Here is a 21,674-nt window from a genome sequence, read left to right as displayed (position 1 = left end):
ACTTACAAAACACTGTGGTTGTTTGTACTACTTCCTGGCAGAGGAGGCATCTTCAACCACCGCAACTGAGCCAATGTGTTCACTCAGTGATTAGACCTGACCATATGCAACAGGCCCGAGTGTCAGACAGGATTATTTCCCTGTTTCATTTGCTCTGCATTTCATGCAATCCTACTGATATCACTTCTCACCTCCTATGGCAAAACACTCAGTCAAGCCCTTATGAAGCCATGCAATAAGGGCAGACAGTTGTTGTGTGTAGTTATTTTAATTCTTAGATTGACCACCTTTGGAGTGTTTGTTCTGCTCAGACATGCAAATTAAGATAGAGAAGAAATAACAAACGCGGTGTTGAGAAATAGTTGTATATGTAATTATTCATTATACCTGCAATAACTTATACTAATAATGTTTTGGCCAATGGGGGGCAGCAAACAAAAGCTGCAAGCACAACATTAAAATTACCTTTTAAGTTAATATGACAAACTTGTTAGCAATAGTTGCCTTTTTACGCATCCAGCAGATAAAGAGTAACATAGCATTCATTTGGAGTGTGTGTGTCTCCCTGATGGAAGTCTAATATTCACTCTTTTAGCTCTGTTTTGCTTTTCACCAACTGCCACCTACTCTTCTCCTATCTGGCTTAAGAGACAGATGTTTCCCTCAGCTAGTCACTAACCTTTTCTCTCTGTTGTTTGATGAGGAGCAGGTAGCATAGGGTGAGTTTTTGGACATTGATAGAGTGATGCGAGTGAACCAAAACAGTTACTACAGAGCCGAGTGATTATTCTGTATATGTTTGTCACTGCAAGCAACCCCTTTCCCATACAAGTAGTCATGCAATTCATTGTTAATATAAAAAAGATATAGTTGCTAGACACGGCGTGCAAGTTTTTGCGCTTAGAAATGCCCCTGTTAGAAAGCTTCCCTCAGGGTCAAACCAATATAACACATCCCAACTCACATGGCATGATATGGCCCAAAAAGGGACATTAAACTGACAAAATATACCAGAAGAAAGCCAGAGATAGGACATGATGATAATAAAAAACAATTAAATAATAATTCAAAGAGTAATCTCTTATGGATACAAATGGCCAATAAATAGCATAAATCAAAAGCAATGGTCTCGCCAACAGTCTCTAGACGACTCAAATTTATCTCCATACTCCTGACTTAAAAGAAAGAGAGAAGAGAGAAAACTGCTAAAAGGGAAACTGGAGAGGCCATTTAGTGATTTGAGCAGTGAAGCTTCTCCGCTGCCAAGGACATGTAAGAGAGACAGAGAGACTGGGAGTGCCTCTCAATACATCAGATGTCAGGAGTGCTCCCACCCACTCAGACGAATGGATCTTGTTTTATAAAGCCCATAAGAGTTAGAGCAATCTAAGGTTGGTGGGCAAAAAAAAAAACAATCAAAAGGCCATATGAGTGCACAATTCACAATACTGAGTTACATTTTCATGTGTGGGGAGAAATATCAAAATACTGTTCATGTTGAATAAAAGAAAAAAATGACAAGAAAGAAATGTAAATTTCCATCCTTGGGTGCCTTTCCTTCTGGGTTGTTCTATCAAAGATGAGGCAAGGTGAGGCAAAGAGCTGTATACTGCGGCAAGCTCAGGCCTCTCCAAAGCCACTTATTCTGAGCATCTAGCTTGATTGTTAAAACGTTTCCCTCTTCTTTAATCAATGGAAACTCAACTACCTGATTCATGGAGCACTCTGGAGTATATAAATATCTTCTGACAAGCTTGACTGTGTTCTCCCCTGACCAGCTTCAGACCACCAGCCACTGCCCTCCCCTCCCTCCAGTGTTCATATTATTCTCTTCTGTACTTCCTTAATTCTTTTCCTCCTCCAAACCATCTCTCGCTCTAGCTCTGTTTCTATCTATCTATCTGTCTTTGCTCTGTAAATGTTTTTACAGTGGTAGTGGTGATGGTAGTGCCGGCCTTTAGCTACGACTCTAATCAGTCATTATTTAGAGGGACTGTGCAACTGCAACACGACCATTTCTGGGAGAAGATAAGGCTGGATAGATTAAATACACGGTTCAGTGTCAGAAAGGACCGAGAAAATTAAAGGGAGGAAAAAAGCCAAAAAGGGAAAAAAAACACAAAACCTTAATCATCAGTAGAAATGTATTTTTCAACATGTATCCTCATTACTTATCTTCTGGCAGCCTTTTATTCTTTATTTCGACAATAGAGAAAATATGTATTCATTAATTATCATTACTGCACAGTAAATCTATGAAGATCTGGAGCAATTCTATAAGCTCTATAACAGAGGTGCCACAATTCTTTCATATGAAGGGCCAAAATGTAGATGGATGGAAGGCCACGGACCAAAAATAAATGTTGATGTTGAAGAATATCGTAATTTCTTGTTATTCTTTGTAGATAAAACGTATGCATGTAATTTAATAGGGAAGTTTAACAGCACTGTGCTTTACATTACCGTAAAACTCAGATGAAGTACTTTTTAGCTGCACAAAATGTACGTTTCATAGTCATTATGGTTAGGATTTTACAGCACTTTCAAAATAAGAGGAGAATAAGCATGAGCATGTCAAATGCCATGGCGGGCCAAAACAAAGGGTACACGGCACGTGCAAATTGGGCGGCCTTGGTCTATAATGTCAGAGGTGGAAACCACCATTTAGAAAAAGCGTTGTCATGAAGCATAAACACAGGCATTGGTCTATTGGTCCTCTAACTTAATAGTTTATAGTGTGTGTAGTATGTATTATACTGCATAATCAGCCATGGTCACATTAGTCTCGCAATGCCACCTATCTAACAATACGGAATAATATCTAAACATTGTATTTTGTTAAATCAAAAAACAATGGGCCTCATTCACCAATCGTTCTTAAGATCAAATTTGTTCTTAAACCCCACTTACGCAGTTTTCACGAAGATTCTGGTATTCACCAATGTTTTCTTATTTGGGATTTGTTCTTAGGTAAGAGCAGAATCTACGCACACTCAAGAGCACTCTTACGCACAGCTGAGAGCTGACATGTTTGCCCAAAATAAGTAGTTTTTCATCCGTTCATTTAAAATATTAATATTTCTTTATAATTTTGTAACTAATTATTTTCATTATTTTACACATAATTATATGTTTGTTTGTTTTAATAAATTCACACTACACTTACACTTCTGCTCATTTGTAAAGCACTTTGAATTGCATTGTGTATGAATTGTGCTAGGCCTATATACTTCATCAGTTCTGCGCCCTTCTCCGGGTACAGCGTTCACTGCATGAGTAAATGCCATAGACTGTTAACGGTCTATGGTAATTGCATTCCATGCATCGGTTTTATTTGCTGCTTTGTATCCACTGCTGACGCTTCTAAATATGATGTCCCGTTTTTCGCTAACTTCTTGCAGCAGTACCTCCACTTCAGAATTACTAAAGTTTTTCTTTCTTTTGGAGTCGAGGCTTCCACAGTCTTTACCACGTCTTTTTCGACATTTCTCTAAGTGTGCACACGGCCCTTAACCTGACTCCACCAGATGGATTGCTTCGCAATTGCTCGGCATATCCATCTGGGAACTTTCCGTTGGAGAAGTTTTGGGAAGGGGCGAAAATACTGGTTAGCTGATTGGATAAACCATCTGTCTATCACCACCTATGTTGGTGATAGACAGGCCAAATCAACCAATCAGATCAACGATATATCAAACTCTTGCCGAAACCAGTCGGGAGAAGAGCAAAAACATATTTTCCTCCGAGAAAAGCCTCCAGTGCCGTTTTTTGCTCTTCTTTCAATGAAGGAATACTTTCTAATTCGGATAAAACTTGCGCGATAGCTACGCTCATCTCATCCGTGGAAGCCGCCATGTTGTTTAGACTGAACAGTCGCTTCTCGTTGCATCACACCTAAACCCGCCTCAAAACCAACGCTGATTGGTCGGTCGTTTGGCAAACGGCTCCAAATTTTCTCTGTCTCAAGATGCCAGACTGATCTGCGAGTGGAAAACTGGAGCTCGCGAGATCAGGACGGTCTCACGAGGCTACACGGCCCTGCCATCTCATGCCCTTTCATGGGAATTAACGGGGCGTTTACCTATGCTAAATAGGAGCAACGGGCACGAGCTTTCAAATTATGAAGACATTAGGATTCATCATTCCAAGAACACACTTGCGAAAAATTCTGCTGTTTGAGAACACGTCATGAATCAGACGTAGACTTTTCTTAGGAACTTTCTTAAGAACAAATTTAGGAAGATATTGGTGAATGAGGCCCAATGTGAAGATTATATTAAGTGATTAAGATGCTGAATGAGAAATAGGAGGTAGACAAATACAATACTAAACTTTTTTAAATTACTTACTTTTTAGAAAAACAAAAATACGTAAGTCTCAAAGTCTCAAAAGGCCTTGACTATTCCTGTCCTAACTGACAGAAATACCGGTATGTGCATACCTGTTCTCCAGTCTGCCATGTGACTGTATTGAGTGAATTGATTGTAAAGCCAGATGAGTCTATGAGTTGTGCTTATCAATGGACCCCATTAAACACTTGTCACCTCTGGGGAATTTCTTTGACCATGCAAGACATTGTCAGCAGACAGCAGTCTGACTAATCAATGAGTGCTTAATTACATCTGGTGCAGAGTCCAGAGGTGCAGTAAAACAATATGCCCGCACTGCCAGTGTCATCTTTTGTAGAGACAGATGGTACTTTAGTCAGCGACATTGTGAGAATCCACCACACAAAAGAATTTGGGACTTAGCTGAAAATGTCAACAGTTGGAGTGTGTGACGAAACAAGTGTGACAAGACAAGATAAGAATGTCATTTGGATTTCATTCTAAAAAACAATTAGGCTTCTCTTATCACTTTCACGAATCTCTGCCTCTTGACACAATACACAACAATAGGCCAAGATTTACGGTAATGTTTACAGATTAACAAAATCTTCTATTCTCTACCATGATTTTGCATTGTCCTTAGTAGTAAAAAGATGATCTCAACAAGTAAAACTCTATTTGCATATGAACATTTGCATATTGCTCTTTACACAGTCAACTAAAGCAATAGGTAAGGTTTGCTGCGACTTAAAAAAAAGTTCTTCCGTACCAAACACTACATAGTGGGGGTCATCATCATACTGTATGTTATCTTTAAGCAGAAACATAAAAAGGCTTTTAATGGTTTAAAATAACTCCGTGTCAGACCTGTTGGCTGAGACACCTACTGTATGTAAATCTGTGGGCCATCACTGACTTGATCAGCATAGGGCTGACAACAAAGTGAATTAAGCCTCATCTAAATGTAAATGAGGTTTTATACCTTTGGCAAACAGCTTACATAACCACTGTCTATTTTAATAAACCAATTAGATTTTATTCTGTGCTATACTAACGCAACAAAATAAAATGCACATGAGATGCAGATAGCTGTCGACCAAAGGAAGGTAAAAAGGGGGGCACAAATGTCACTGAGTTATAGGTCTGCATGAATTTCAAATGAAAATGTCCGCTTGAAATATCGTGTTTCAGCCCTTCAATCTGGTTTCAGAGGAGTAAGATAGACATAGACATAGTCTGTCATGAAAGACCATTTCAATGGCGAATGAGAAATACACATGCCTGTCTAACATGCAATACAAGATGCAGGAGCTTACACACTACTCTCCAATTTCCTTCCTGTCACTGGTATCACAGATATCAGACTGAATGCATGAAAAACAGCAGCTCATTTTATAAGCACTACTGATACTTCAGGTATGCACACTGTCTTATCAAGTGTGAATATGAGCACAAAATCTACTGTAAAAACAATATGGCATACTGGTTATATGAACCAATGTTTAGTAATTGTATGTATATCTCCTAATACAAACACATCCACTGAATAAAACACATTCATTCTACCAATATTGGACTATTACTGTATATAATATTAAAGTTTCACCTCAACTCAAAATTACTCAAATTAAGGCTGGGCGAAATGACAATATATATCGTCAAAACGATGTAAAAATGTCTATTGATATATTTTTCTAGATTGTTTCTATCGTGATGTCGAAAAGCCAGCAGCTGAAATGCGTTATGGCAATATTGACGTCATTTGGACGACGCTTTACATTCTGATCCTTGCACATTATGTTAATTTTGCACTAAAGCTCTTAATAAAATGAGAAAATACTCAGTACTTTTGATTTGTCAAGTATTTAATTCATACCGGACTATACAAAAATAGTCTTTACCATGTGGTTATTTCATAAAAAACTATTTATTTATTGCATTACCAGAAAACATGCTTGATATATACAGAACCTTTATGGTGATATTAAATTACCCATATCGGGATAGAAGATTTTGGCCATATCGCTCAGCCCTACTTCAAATGCAATAGCAAATATTTATAGCAACAAAAAAGAACAAGGGATACAAAGGCAACATTTCCAGTTTCACCAATCTCAAGTCAAGTTTGTTTGAGTTATAGAATGTGACACAGCGACTGTTTTATAAAGGAAATCAGTATTACTTATTCCTCACATACATTTGTGTTTTTTTTTTAAAGTTTTTATCAATAGTTTAATAACATCCTCATAAATCACTTTTCAATTTGACTAGCCCAACACACATAAGGAAGTGGGGTTGGTAAGATCTCCATGCCTTATTAGTAAAAATTTAATAATTTCAGCTTTCTATTTCATTAAATGTCAATTAAACACATAACATATATATGTATGTATGCTTTACAGAATCAGGGTAATTTAATCATACAATCCACAAATCTTTTACAGCCATTTTTTACAACAGAGGTGTGTGGGTGTGTGGGTTTATATAACAATGGGAGGATAATCACTTTAAGAAAGAATAATGTCAATGAACATGTTTGCAATAATTAGAAAACTATTAGAGTTTAATAACTGCTCGGTACAAGTAATCCAGCCATATACAGAGTATACTGTGAGAGAACCACAGTATCATAAACTAATATCAAGGCTTACTGTAAAGTTGTAGTCTGTAAGATTTTCATCTAGATAATTGTCTGTTAATTTCCTATCTATCAAAGAATGAGTTAAAACAATGGTGATTGAGCATATGACCCACTAATGAAAGCGCTTGTATTTGCTACTTTGCCAAGTAATACAATCTAAGTGTCTGGGGTGACTTTCCTGCCCTAAATTCAAATGCAGCGCACAGTTAGTGACGCTTTTAACGTCAGTCAGCAGGGGTTGGTCTGTATTGGTCATAGACAGTAAAATGAATGGACAAAGTGACGCCGTAGACTTGCAACGGAGAGCAGTGAAGTCTATTAGAAGCACTTTTCCGGTGATGGCAGCCTCCAACTGAGCTTGACGACGTAGACTGAAAGTTGGAAGTCTTCTGGTAGCTGTGCCAAGAGAAATCTCAATCATTCCCAATCTTGCAGAGACGGAAAGCGTAGGTATATGTAAGGAGATAACATAGGAACAGGCTAATTATTGCTAACTAAAATGCTAGTTAACATTAGTAATTAAACTAAAACAGCTAATGTAAGTCGAAACTGCCTGCAAGCTTCTCCTGTACTGTACGGTAATTCCTCTACTATGGGACAGAAAGTCATGTTGTTATGACACAATCGTTAGCCTATTTTTAAAAAAACGTCTGCTACGGGGCCTTAACGTGAGATAAAAGGTAATGGAGCCTTTTATACATTGTCGTGTTTCTTTAGAAATAAACAATGGACAAATTAGGAATTTCCGACAAGGAAAGATACAAAGAAACAGTACGTTAATCGGGCACCTACATTTTCATTACTGCTGACTCACAATGACCAACAGACAGAGAACGAAGACCAAGCAATATAAACAAAAAAATAAACTTCCTTGGTCAGTCTGTCGTCCCTGTAATGAACCACCCTCTTTCCACGGAGTCGCTTTTCGGGACGAACATTACATCTTACCGCCAAAGCTGCCACTAGAAACAACCTAACTCAATCTTACGGACTACAACTTTAAAGTAAGGCGGACAAAATCAGTAATGCTTAAATGAAACAGCAATAGGGCAGTAATTTGACATTAGCTGGCAAACATCAATTCATCCCCCCATTCTAACTTTAGTAATCCATTTACTGGAAAGAGATTATTATCAATTCCATAAATCATTCAGGAGATACATCCGGAGCCAGAGACACTGGTATGTTAGCTGATCTCAGTGTGGAAGCTCAGCACCCATTAATCAATGTCTGAGCTACTCTGGCCATGTCATCTGGGAAAAAAGGCAAATTTATAAAAAAGGAAATCACCACACTGATATCTCAGCACAATCCTCCTAATGTAACATATTCAGATCTTTACGCCCAGGCTTTATATATATATATATATATATATATATATATATATATATATATATATATATATATATATATATATATATATCTCACCTTCATATGTAGTCTACTGTGTACAAAACTGTGGATTAGCACTGCTATTTTCTTTTTCATCCCTTTATATGCCAGATTGGTTTTCCTCATGTGAATTAATTAGTAGTAGGCCTAGGGCATGTAACAACTATAAGAAAACTTATTCACATTCTCTAACTCTCTAAAAATTAAATATATCAGAGACACAACATAATTGTAAAACTCTACTTTGGAGAACAACTCTGACAATGACACCAAGGACATCAGAAAGTAAACACATCTTAGTCTGCAGAAACCAAAATGGGCTTGTCTGTGGAAATATGAAATCTGAGTGCTATCTGAACCTAATCTCCACACACAGATTCTGTCCCAGAGAGACCAGCTGATTCCCTGATTTACTTTGCCTACTTGGTGCGTGAGTGTGTGTGGGTCTAACCAGCTGATCTTGTCAGTGGTAAGAAAGTACTTTATTTTCATTGCCGTGCCATTCAGCTGTCAGAATAAAAGTGGCCAACAAAGGCTATTAACAAGTGACACTGGAGCATATTAATTTAATTTTACTGTATGCCTCGCTCCACCAAAAGAGATGGACATGGTAACAGGTCGACCTTTTCAAGTTTACTTAACATATTTCGATTTTCAGCCACGCTGGCCATAGAACAGGAAGAATATAGGTAGAAGGCCGCTGAAAGAAAAATAGCTCAAACAACACCTGCTCTCAATTCCCTGCGCTGAGTTCTAGTTATTCATAATAAAGATTTTTAGAGCCTTGCACTTGTCTATAAATCTTTATATGACTTGTCCCTGATTATACTGTTGCCAAGATATGTCAAAGAGCTCTCAGATACACAGACTCACAGTTAGTTGCTATTTCCAGAATCTCAGACAATTATATATGCTGAAGATGCTTTTAGCTTTTGTACCTATACCCTCGAATAGTCTAATACTCTTGGTAATATAAAGCATTTGTAATTCATCTATTAAAGGTAATACATACTGTAAACTGTTTTTATTAGTATAAGTAGTGAAAGTAGTAGTACTAGTAGTGGTAGAGGTAGTAGTATTAGTGCTGGCCTATATCTTGATTCAAAAATGTTAATAGAGTTAGCTGTGAAAGTGGGAAAGCATGTCAAAGATAGGAAGCCTGGTATGAGAAAGTTCTAATTCATACTGATTTATTGTTTATTTACATACTTTAAAAATACACCATATCTAATGAACCTAGATTGTGAGGTGGAACATACAGTAGCCTATTTGTTGCTTATAAATAAGATGGTACTAATCCATGCAAAGATTTAAAATTTAAAAGAAGGGCCTTAATATCAGCTCTAGTTTTAATAGGCAGCCAATGCAATGCAAAGGCTAACATTTATTTGATCTAAATGTAATGAGAATTATAGCTGCAGCATTTTGAACAAGGCTGGAGTAGGTGGCATTATAATAATCCAGTTTTGATAAAAACAAAGGCATCTCTGTATCAGCTACAGTACTGACGGGATGTTATGGATTCTAGTTGTGAGGGCAGTTTTTATAATATTAGATGCAGAACAGAGAGGAAACAGATGCTGCAAAATTGTATAAAAATGAAGGGGTCTGACTGAAGGGGTATCAGCCTTATTTGTGTTGGAAGAGACATGGTCGCCTCATACAGTACATATCACAATACACGCTATATATAACAAACTGATCATAATGTTGTTGCACATTTAAAGTTTTCTGAGAATAGCTCCACGATTCCAAGATTTTCAAACATGCATAGGGATGTTTATAGTTAGGTTAAAGGATTTGTTAATGTGTGTATTTAAGTTTGTGACTGACAAGCCAAAGCCTGATCTATAAAATATAAATATAAATAATGGCGTGAAGGAGGGCCCATACAAAACCCTGCACTTGAGCTTGTAATTATTTGCAGCCACCACTTTCAAAATAAAGTTGTCACTGACATGAAAAAAACAATGTAAAAACATTTCATGGATGAACACTTTAACTCCCACTTTTTTTTTTTTTATTGATTTGGTATTTTTAAAGTTTACTACTCACCACTCTCAAAGCACGCATCAAAAACCAGATGTCCTTTTCGCGGAGCTCCTGAATAACCTGGTGGGCTCACCATCAGTTTGTTCACATTTCCCACCAAGGCATCCTCTCCTCCAGTGTCACTGCCTGAACAACAAGTGCAATATGCAGGAATAAGATTCTCACTTTATGCAAAGGTGTGTTCAGTAAGCCCTTTATAACTTCATTTAAGTCTCTCATCCAGAATAACAGTCATGGATTGTTAAACCTTAAAGTAAAAACACACAGTACGCCATGTAGGGCCTTATACACCACTAAACTCAAATTATGGGTAAATAATTATATAAATTATTTCAAAGTTAAGTGTTGCTCTTCTGAAATAGTGATGTATACATAACATCACAAAAGAGTGAGTTGTGTCGACTTTAAACTGTAAACAAAACAGTTGATCTGCAGTGCATTTATTTAACACAAATAAACAAAGCATAGGTTGAAATAAATCTTTATTTTTGTGTTTGCAGCACAAATGGACAATCTAAACAATGCTGCTTAAATGTGTGGCTTTGTTTGCTGTTTTTGCATCATAAAAAAGTAAAAGCTGTACCTTTTATTTTGCAACCTTTTTTGTTACCATTTTACGCACATTAAAAACCCAATTATTTGTTAGTTTGCATTATAGTGAATACTAGATTGGAAAAAACGTGGGTACTCCTAAATCCTTCCGCAGTCGCAGATCTGCAGCAACATAAGATATCACAAACTTGGATTTTGTCTAATATTAGTCCATATATTTAATGATATAGACATTATTTTATGGCCCATTCTGTGCTATGTATTTACTGTCAATACAGCGGTGCTTACCATGTTGGCCATTTGTTCGCGGATTATGGCTTTAATTTAGAATTTCAACGGACAAAAAACGAATTACAGTAGTACCGACAGCTATCTTATAAGCTACACAGCAGATGGCAGGAGGAACTATCCCTGACACATAGCTAGCTAGCTAGCAGATACCCATCCCACTACACCTGCAATAACGGTACGTTACTGCTCGCCTTCCCGAAGTGAAGTGGTTAACGTTAACATGCCAGCAGTTTTCTAAATTATTTTCGTGAGGTGCATTTCCAGCATACAGTTAGTTGTATGGTTTGCTATCGTCTGTAGCAGCAATGCTAGCTCATAACACACACAACGTGACATGGCTCTTGTTTACATCCCTGTACCTGCTAGCTAGCAGGTTAGCACACTTCACGTCAGCGTCAATATAAAGACACGGAGCAAGCGCGAAACATGCAGTTATTATATGTCAAACAACTGGGCATCAACAGCGTCCTTTTGCTCGTATAGCAATGGAGAAGAAACCAGGTAAGACTCATATTTACACACCAGTCTCGACGTCTCTAACAGTATTCTCCTCCATCTTCCTTTCCATCCTGTTACAGAGCAACCGACGCTCCAAGTGTGTTACCACGGCAACGGAGCAGGAGGAAGAGGGAGAGGTGCAGTCATGTCCAGCAGTACACCGCTGCAGAAACACGACATCAGTTTGCAGATGCAGTGCATATAGGTAAACTAAGCCAAGTAAAATTATATGTAGTAAAATACCAGAATATTAACAGACACTTACTTTGATTTGGTATTGTTGAATTCTGAACTTATAAGTACACAAACCATTAAATAGGCCTAAAGACAGTACAGCAAACAAATGAGCAAAAACATGCATCTCAGAAATGCTAATCAAACTCGTTTTCTGTAGTGCTAATTTCTAGTCTCAAGCTCAGGCAAACTTTTGTCTTAAAGATAGTCTATAATTCAGATTTTGTCTCCGTCTGAAAACAAACCAAAATTCCCAAAATGTAGCCTACAGAATTGACACTTAATATTGTTATTATGATTAGGGAAAATCTTCATATGCCAATGTGAAACATAATATACTTACGACATTCACATTCAGCAGGCAACACTAAACTAGCAATGACTCCCATTACACCTCTAAACTGTAATCAGTATATCGTACACGCATCAGTTTTATTACAACCATACCTGCATTTTTAATAGTATTTTCACAGAAGAAAGCCAATCATTGCAGGCAGCAGCCAGAGATTCGGTATTATCCTGCAGATTGATTAAAGCTGGAGGTTTTCTAGACAATTGGAGCATAGATGTCATCAAGGCCAATCAAGCCTGGCCCTATTCCTTTCCCATTACAAAGGCTGCACCTGATTAAGTACATCAAATGAGCAGTCGCACAGCTCCTGGAGCAAGAGGCATACAGGCTGCTGCTAATTTTCAGGTTATAAGCTGCGTGTAACAGGACCAAATGAATAAGACCAGGGAGATGGCAATGATTTTTCTCTCTGTGTGATCTGTATTTGATGGCAAGCATCAACAGGCCGCTGAGAAGATAGGTCGGACTGATTATTTCTCAGATGACAGGAAGAGAATACAGAGCTGCTGTATAATATTTCGTTAAAATTGAAAATTGAAAAGCCATCCTCCATGCTATGTCATTGCTTTAACACTATGCCAATTAAAGAACTCTATGGTGGTACAATCATTCATTTCAAGAGGGAGATTGAAATTGAATTATGGAGCATGAGAAGAATGAATTAGATACACTACATGTTTCCCTTGTTTCTCAGCTCTTATCAAATAGAGAGACTGCATAGGAGCAGGTGAATTTACTGCAAAACCCTGGCTTGTCTCTGCCAGAGTTGGAGATACTGTTGCTAACCTGATCTTATGGCTGAAACACACATTTGGTTGTTGGCTTGTAAAAGACAGAATTTGAGCATTATCATTACATAACATGACAAGATCTGTTAGACATCTTTGTCCTAATCTGTGACACTGTTAACTTAAAGGGACACTGAAATTAAGGTCACATTTAAAAAAAAAAAAAAAAAAACATAATTAAATCTCCTCATTACAAACAATTAGATGTCATATTGCAATGTACTAAACAATGGTGTCCCATGTTGGAAATTAAACTTCATAACTCAACATGTGGTGTGGTGCCTTAGTGATGTTAAAATGTGTAGGAGTTTTATAACAGCAAAAGTATGTGTGTCTTGATGGCTTTCCTTTTCTTTTAAAGTGCCCATATTATGAAAAAATCACTTTTTCTGGGATTTGGTGTGTTATTTTGTGTCTCTGGTGCTTCCACACACATACAAACTTTGAAAAAAAAAACATCCACGCTGTTTTGAGTGAGATACGAGTTTCTGAATGTGTCCTGCCTTCAGTCTCTGGGTGAGCTGTTCAAAATCTGCACGGCTTTCTACGTCACTAGCCGAAACGAGGTGGCTAGGGGGCTAACCGTTAGCATGTTAGCGCTAGCATGCTAGCTCGTTCTCAATGGCAAAACACTGCTACAACACACACGAATTCACCCTAATCTACAAAATAAATTGTACAGAACTACTTACATGTCCCTGTTCTGCAGGTATTCCACGCAAAGTTGGAAGTGCGCCCTCATTTAGAAGAAGTCTCCCAGCTAATCCTGCCTTGTACAGGCCGAAGTTGGAGAAACAGCTATCTCGCTCATGTAATCCTTAGCTAGCTACTGCGCATGTGCGACTGCCAACAAAGACGTTACAGAAGTTGCAAGGTCTCACTCTGTAGCTAAAACAGAGACCTGACACAGGGTGAAAAGAGGCACTGCAGCAATGTGCAGTACAACAAAAATATGGTGTTTTTTGAAAATTAAACCATGTAAACCTATTCTGATACAATCTCAAATTACAATTATGAACCTGAAAATTAGCATAATATGGCCACTTTAAAGCTCTATATTCTATATTGGCATGTCCTCCTTTAAAACAAGTTTGAAGGGGGAAAAAAAGCAGCACTTTCAACAATAACCCCTCTACATTCTGCCAAAGTAACATGATGCATACAGTTTTGTGTCATGGTGTCTGCCAAGTGCAGCAATGATTTAATGAACATCCATCACTGGAAAACAGGATAACATGAAATAGAAGTACGGTCGACACCGTGGTCTCTTAAATTTTAATTATCTCTCAGGAGAGTGTATTTTTACATGCTTATCAAAACATTTTTAACCTTTAATGATTTCTGAACATATTAATGTGCTTCACATGTAGACATCCCTGTCATGGTTAAATACAGGATCTACAGTAACATTAAGAAATTGTGGCTATTTTAAGCGTGGGTAGCTATTGACTGGAGGACACAGCGCACCATCACAATCTCGTGCAGAACATGTCAGAAACCCCTTGGGGAAACAGTAGCTTTGGCACAGCAAAAGTATTTTAAGGCTTGCTTTTCATTCTTTCAGAAAGATACGTTTTCTTCTAAACTGTGAAATGATCAAATAAGTCAGTGTTTGTAGCTCAGTACCATAAATGAAAAAAAATGTGTTTATGTTTCCAGCCTGAAGCTCTGTGTGCGTGTGTGTGTGTGTGTGTGTGTGTGTGTGTGTGTGTGTGTGTGTGTGTGACGGGGGAGCAAAAATCTATGTTTTTGTATTTGTATTCCAGCAAGTACAGGGAAACCCTTTTGACTGTGGCCAGCTGAGGACTTTCACACATAAAGTCCATCATCAATGAAGAAGGAAGTCATGCAAAAATCAAAACACAGGACACTAGTGGCAGTGAGTTGAAGATGGGTGGTTGTGAGGAGCGGGGAGTCGGCGGGGGGGGGGGAGGGTTTGGGGCAGAGACCAACCAGCAGTACACAGAGAATCACTATGGGGACAGCAATCAGGCGGCACAGGGGAGTGAGGGCTTGGTCAGAGAGAAAGGCTTGAGAGGCAGCTGACTGAGGAATCAGCCCTCACTCTGGATGATTCAACTGACAGCTCCCCCCCAGGGCTCTGCCGGACCAGCCTTCCCCAGAGACCGCAGGCTTTACAGAACAGGGATGTGGCTAGTAGCCGTTTTCCAAGGGAAAAAAAATGGAATTGAAGCCAAGACAGCGAAACATTGCTAAAACACAGTGATGTCGTTGATGATACTTTCACATATCCTGCTACTGACGAAAATGTAAAAAGAGGAAAAAAATGTGCTAATTTAAAACATGTAACCAATATTATATGCCACATCCTCGATAAGTGCGAGTCTCTCTCCATATTTTTCCTTTTCCTGTTTTACATAAACACCCGTTAAAACTAACAGTTTGCTAACACACCCTCTGCTTTGTACCCTCTCTTCTCTTTTTTTCCGTCACTTCCTCTGTCTCTCCGTCCCTTTCTTCCTCCCTCTCTGCTATGCTGGACAGTGTCCACCTAAACAGATGGTTTAGTGTCAATAGGCTGCTATTGACTGGCCACTCTCCCCACTCTGATCCAAGACAGCAAAAAGCACATTCAAAGCACCAGGAATAAATCTGTTGCCACACTGATGGAGCCGCGAGTAAGACACCACTAAGATTAGCATTAGTGAAGATGATGGCGATCCCAATCACTCAGTCAGCATCATTTTCATAGAACATTTGTGTTCCGTTATTTTCTCCTCAAGCATAGGCTTGAATTTCATAAACATTTTTGACTTGACATGCAGATATAGAACACTGTGAGTCATACTCTGAAATCTCTCAAGTGTTATCGACTGAAACCAAAAATCTAGTGAATCATATCCTTGGCACAAATCTCCCTAATCTTTTTTTTCCTTGTTTACTTGTTCCAAAGTTGGGATCTCCTGCCATGGCTGTGACTAGCTGCTTCGTCATCTCTGTGCCACACCCTGCTGAGGAAAGAACAACCTGACCTTGATGCTCACATCAGCCCAACCTTCACTTTCTTTTTTCTTCTGCCTATAACTGAGAGGTAGCATTTATTTCCATTCTCTTTAGGTCTCTTGATAGTGTACAGGCTTTATTACATTCCATTACTTTACATGTACCTCACAAAACACCTCCAAGGAAGTGCTGAATTATTTCCTTCCCAAATATCTTCGATGGTCCTTTTCCACTCCTGAATCCACAACTAATAGCCATAATAAGATAACAGAACCGAAGAATATTAGTCCTCACACACCCCCTAACCATTCCCCTTACCCCTGTCTGTAAGTTTCATCTGGTCAGGTAGTGAGAGCTCCTATATTAAGTGCAAGCGTTTCTTCACCATTTATATCTGTGTGTTATAGACACACTGAAGAGAGGAAAATCCAAAACATAGGAGTGGCAGGGTGAGGAAGGGATGTGGCAGTGATGGTGTTGCTGTTGCTAGAACAGTCTTCCCACCTTGTGGTAGCACAGTGAACTGTAGCTGCATCAATGCGTGCGCAAAAGGAGGAGGAGGAGAGAGAGAAAGAGAGAGAGAGATGGAGTGAGAGCAAAGGAGCGTGCCAAAGGGAGTGATACAGTGAGAGAGAAAAAGAGAGAGAGAGAGAGAGAGAGAGAGAGAGCAAAAGGGAGGGGAGTTTAAACTAAGTGCTATGTTTTGGGACAGGCTAATCTGCTAGCGAGCAGTGTGAGGATCGGAGCGTATTGTGTGAGCCAGTGTGCGGGGGACAGATAAGGGAGCCAGCCAGCCCGCCAGCCCGACCCATCGACCGCCTGACTGCCTGTTTTAATGTGCTGACTCTGGGGAGATTTAAAAAAAAAAAAAAAAAAAAGCAGCATATTGACTCCTTAGACTTGTGCGGAGACCCTGGGCACAAACGCCACCACTACAGCCACAATCAGCAGAGGTGCATCAAAAGACAGGAGAGAAAGAAATTAAAGAGCACTGAAAAATCACAACTCCAAAATCAGAACATTCAAGAGGAATTTTTTTTTTTATCCCCCTCTTTTTTCAATTGATTTGATTTTTTTCTTTCTTTTTTGTGTTCACGGGACTGACTCCCAGCCGTAGAGAAGAAAAAGGGGAGCAAAGAACTGAAGACAATCTCAAAATAAAAAGGACAGAACGAAAAAAGCAGCGAATCTAAAGATGTTCGAAATAAGCCGAACACTCAACGCCGCTTTGTTGAGCAATGAGGTAAAGAGATTTGGATTTGCTTCTTTCTCCACACTTCACCTTTGCATGTCTGCTGCCAACCATTGTGTCATGTGTGTTATTGGATGTCCGTGCGTGTGCGTGTCTGTACACTTCTGTATGCTCATAGCCAGAAGACAGAGGGGATGATTGATAACAGCAGCTGTTTATTACATTTCCCCGGCACCATAGTCGGTACGGAGAAAAAGGGACTGCACCGCTTCTCACACTCATCCTTGCTTGTAAAAATAAATGGAGAGCTAGTGCCTAGACTTTATATCCGCCTACTGTAACAAAACCAAGGTAGCTATCAACACCTTCCAACATAGGCTTGCTTGTGAAATTGCCCACCTGGGGCTAAAATTGTGTGTGCCTTCATGTGCACGTACAGTATGTATGTAAATACGAGTGTGTATGCCTGTATGGGTGTGTGTTCACACATGCATTTGTGTGAGAGCAAAGTGTTCTGTAATTCCCCTCTACCTCCTCTTTCTTCATGTGCCCCCCCCTCCCCACTCCCTCTTCTGTCCTTTACCATTCTCACCGTCCTTCCTACCTGCTGTTATTTGTTCTCCTTCCCTCCTCTCACACCCCTTCCCTCTTTCTCTCTCTTTCTCTCTCTCTCTCTCTTTCTCTCTCTATCTCTCTCTCTCCCTCTTCCCCTCTCCTCCTGTGTCTGTGTATGAGTGTGTGTGTTCTGTGAGCAGCATCTCAAGATGATGGCGAGGTACGGGCAGCTCTCGGGACTAGCAGCCAGTGGCGTGGGCTCCGTCCCCGAGACGCACTCGCCGCTATTTCCCAGGGATCTCCTGTCATCGCCAGCCCAGATGGGCTACAGGTCACCCCTGGTAAGAGGATAGACAGACCAATATATCAATATATCTCTTTAATGAACACAGGCAAGCATATTACCAAGAAAAGAAACAGAAAAAGAAGAAAGTGGTAGTTAGTGTATGGGAATCTGTGTGTGTGTGTGTGTGTGTGTGTGTGTGTGTGTGTGTGTGAGGAAAAGAGCAAAGTGGCAGAAAGAGAACAAATCAATTGTGGGATTTTGCCTGTATTCCCAATGGATAGTATTAGTAAATATTTACATTGTTATGTTTGTTCAATTACGGACGCCTACTCTGTCTTTAGCCTCTGCCAGTCAGACTGTTATCAGGGGAATTTGAGGTGTTTGTGTCTGTGTGCATGCGTGTGTGTGTGTGTGTGTTTGTGTGGGTAATATATTGGTAGTATTTTGTGAATTCTGTTAGCGCATGTGCAGTATTTGCATTTAATGTTTGCATTTGATGGTAAATTATCTTTCATAGTAAATTAACGAATAGGTTATAGCAGGCCACCTCTACCATTTTTAACTTTATATACTTGAAAAGGAAAGATTCTTTTTTCAACACCTGTAGGCATTGTAACAGTTGTATAAGATTTGATCATAACTATCAATCCAATCAATTCCAATTAACATCTGACAAGTCACATTAGCTGAGGAACCAGGAATGCTGTAAATAGAAGGGATATGTTGCACTGGAGACAACATTACTCTGCCATTTACATAGAAAGATTACTTCAAGGGAAAGGAAATGAGAGAGAAAAAGGGGCATGAGAAAACCCTAAGCGTTTAGGCAAAAGCGTTGTAAGAAAATCCCTGACTCGCCGCATTAAAGCGACATGAAGCTGTGGGTGTCTAATCCGCTGTGGGCTCTTCATTGGTTCGGCTCCCCTTCAAACTGGCTCAGATCCACACCCCAGAGCTTCCCGGAAGCCTTCATAACCCACTGTCATGCTGCTGACTGTACCCAGGGGTTTCCGTCAACTGTATGCAAATGCGCGCCGAGGATAAGCGGTGAAATACATTCTGTGAGGAGTTGGGCTTCAAAAATGTTTCTCAGTTTTCGCTTTGAATTCTTACACGAGTTCAAAGACGTCTGTCCAGTGTTTTGTTGTTATTGTTACACAGCACACAAAATGCCTGTGTTTTCCACTGCCCGTTTTGACTCACAACAGTGTTATCTGCTGTTTGCATGAAGCTGCTGGTCCATGAATTATTTGTTGAAACCAGTGGAACTAATTAGCTAAATTTATTACATAAATATAGTTGACGTGTTAACATATTTTGATGCATCTTATCGGTTTCGTATTAGGTGGAGTAACTGAATTTGAGGTGATTGCCTAACCAGCCAATTCCAGGTTGAAACATGACCAGTTGACGAGTTTTAAATTACATTGAATTTAACAACAGAGTATAAAGAATAAATGAAGGAAGAAAAAGTACGGACAAAATGAATTCATGAGTGACTATGAGGTCCTCATCATACGCAGTTACATTTCTGGTAAAATGGTTTATGTTGGTGATTTTGCGTATTTGTCATCAATGTGTTGCTGGTGATGAGGCATGTTCTGTGTGTGTGTGTGTGTGTGTGTGTGTGTGTGTGTGTGTGTGTGTGTGTGTGTGTGTGTGTGTGTGTGCGTGCGTGCGTGCGTGTGTGTGTGTGTGTGTGTGTGTGTGTGTGTGTGTGTGCGGGCGCACGCATGATTACCCTGGTTAAGAAAGACCATCGTTATAGTGATTAATGGTGCCTTCATTAAGCACAGCAACATCATTTGCATACATTAGATAAATGTGCTGGAAGATTCTGGTGGCTTTGGTGTGTAAAGCCTCAGAAGCAGCATCGCATCTTTTACCTCGGTGATATCAAACGGAAATATATTTCTATACCGGCAGCACAACATTGCTCCGTATATTAAAAATTTAGTAAATACTTCACATTCTTTTATAACATTACCATTCAAAGTTAAGACTGTATTTCTATTTAATGCTCGACTGCATTAAATGAGTGCCTTGATAAATGAATAAATAGCTAAATGGTTTCGTCCTCCAACACACTATATGCCTGCAGCAAAGTTTACCATCACTGGTAACAATGTGTTCAGTTTGTTCAGAGCATTTTGTGTGCGTGTGTGCATGTTCTCAGTAGTGCATCTTTCGAGCTGTAGGACAGCGCGTTTAAAAGAGCATTCAAAGAATTAAATTCTGAAATTCAGATCCCAAGCACACGGAGGAGAGATTCGGCCTGCAATTAATCAAATTTAGACTGATATTATTCTGTTTAAATTTGAGCATCTCTATCAGTTTACAGCATTAAGATGACCAGGCAATTAAAAGAACATGTGAGCAAAAATAAATTGCTAATTATTCCATATTTCAGTCACTGAGATCTAATTTTCAAAAGCCAAGATCTAAAAACCTGCAGTGCGCCGTGCTTCAGAGCTGAATGCTGTTAATTTGTAGAAAGCTCCACTGATTACCCACTGCAGGCAGCTGCCGTTCTCTATGTGACACAAGGTTTTGTTTGACAACTCCAATCTTTTCTGTTTCAACATTAAAAAAAAAAAAAATGAGGGTTACATTTCGAACCTGCCTGAAGAGGTTCATCATCAGCACAACAACAAACAGGCAAAGGAGGAAGAAGAAGAGAGAGGGCCGAATGGGACAGAAGCTGGCAAACGTGTGTAGCTACAGTATATTAGCAGCCAGGAGATAGTTAGAGGTCATCTCTATTTCATAACAATGATTAGCTCCTTCCATCTGCCGCTTGCTGCACTTCCCCTTTCCTTGATTGCTGTGTTCTCTATATCCAGGAAATTAGTTCATTTATGCTCCACAACCCTGCCACCAGTGAGGCACAAACAGGTGCAGCAGACTGAACGATGCCACAGAGGGAAAGGGACGCTCATAGTGAGAAAAACAGAGAGATGGAGATATGTGCAAAATACAACAGCCCTGACAATAACAATTGTACCATAAGTACAATGGTGGTTGATCAATGCAGGACTGACAAAAACAAATGTGGTATTATATTTTAACACCAATCATTAAGTGACCTGCCAAAGGATTCAAAACTGCCAATATATTCTTTATATAATTTTATCGTTTTTTTAACTGCATTCACAGCAGAACATAATAAGGGTTGATATACTTCAGTGTTCAGTGTAGCTTTTTAGCTTAGGGTAGTAGAAAAAACACATGCTATTCAGCCATATCATCCCTATAGCATATATCAGACTGGAGAAGATTATGACCACACCGTGTCATAGAATTTACATGCAACATCATACGAACATAGACTGTGCAGCTTTGCGCCTGTCTGTAGATCATGTCATGAGCATGCATGTGGTGTGTCAGTTTTGAGGAACACAGAGAGGCTGAGAGACACTGCAAGGGGGGCCTGGAGGGTTCTCCGATTTGTTAGAAGAGCTGTGTGTGTGTGTGTGTGTGTGTGTGTGTGTGTGTGTGTGTGTGTGTGTGTGTGTGTGTGTGTGTGTGTGTGTGTGTGTGTGTGTGTGT

The 21,674-nt window shown here is 39.4% G+C and overlaps 2 protein-coding genes across 8 annotated transcripts in view; one reads left to right on the top strand and one right to left on the bottom strand.

The window, feature by feature from the left end:
- Window positions 1-21,674, bottom strand: part of agbl4 (ATP/GTP binding protein-like 4) — a 461,627-nt gene that overhangs the window by 304,153 nt on the left and 135,800 nt on the right. For 2 of the 3 annotated variants that reach the window (XM_036007246.1, XM_031307356.2), the window contains exon 3: window positions 10,417-10,539. In XM_036007246.1, coding sequence (XP_035863139.1) covers window positions 10,417-10,539 — 123 coding nt within the window. Of the gene's footprint in view, window positions 1-10,416; window positions 10,540-11,778; window positions 11,883-21,674 lie in introns of those variants that run through there. The other variant, XM_031307355.2, reaches the window with a different exon arrangement.
- Window positions 16,244-21,674, top strand: part of elavl4 (ELAV like neuron-specific RNA binding protein 4) — an 85,164-nt gene continuing 79,733 nt past the window's right edge. For 3 of the 5 annotated variants that reach the window (XM_031307360.2, XM_031307358.2, XM_031307359.2), the window contains exons 1-2: window positions 17,288-17,335; window positions 18,040-18,180. In XM_031307360.2, coding sequence (XP_031163220.1) covers window positions 17,288-17,335; window positions 18,040-18,180 — 189 coding nt within the window. Of the gene's footprint in view, window positions 17,336-18,039; window positions 18,181-21,674 lie in introns of all 5 variants that reach the window. The other 2 variants (XM_031307357.2, XM_031307361.2) reach the window with 2 other exon arrangements.

Source organism: Sander lucioperca, chromosome 11 (assembly GCF_008315115.2).
Source record: "Sander lucioperca isolate FBNREF2018 chromosome 11, SLUC_FBN_1.2, whole genome shotgun sequence".
Taxonomy (NCBI): Eukaryota; Metazoa; Chordata; class Actinopteri; order Perciformes; family Percidae; genus Sander; species Sander lucioperca.
The sequence above is the reverse complement of the archived record's forward strand: the minus strand, read 5'-3'. Positions and strand labels throughout refer to the sequence as shown.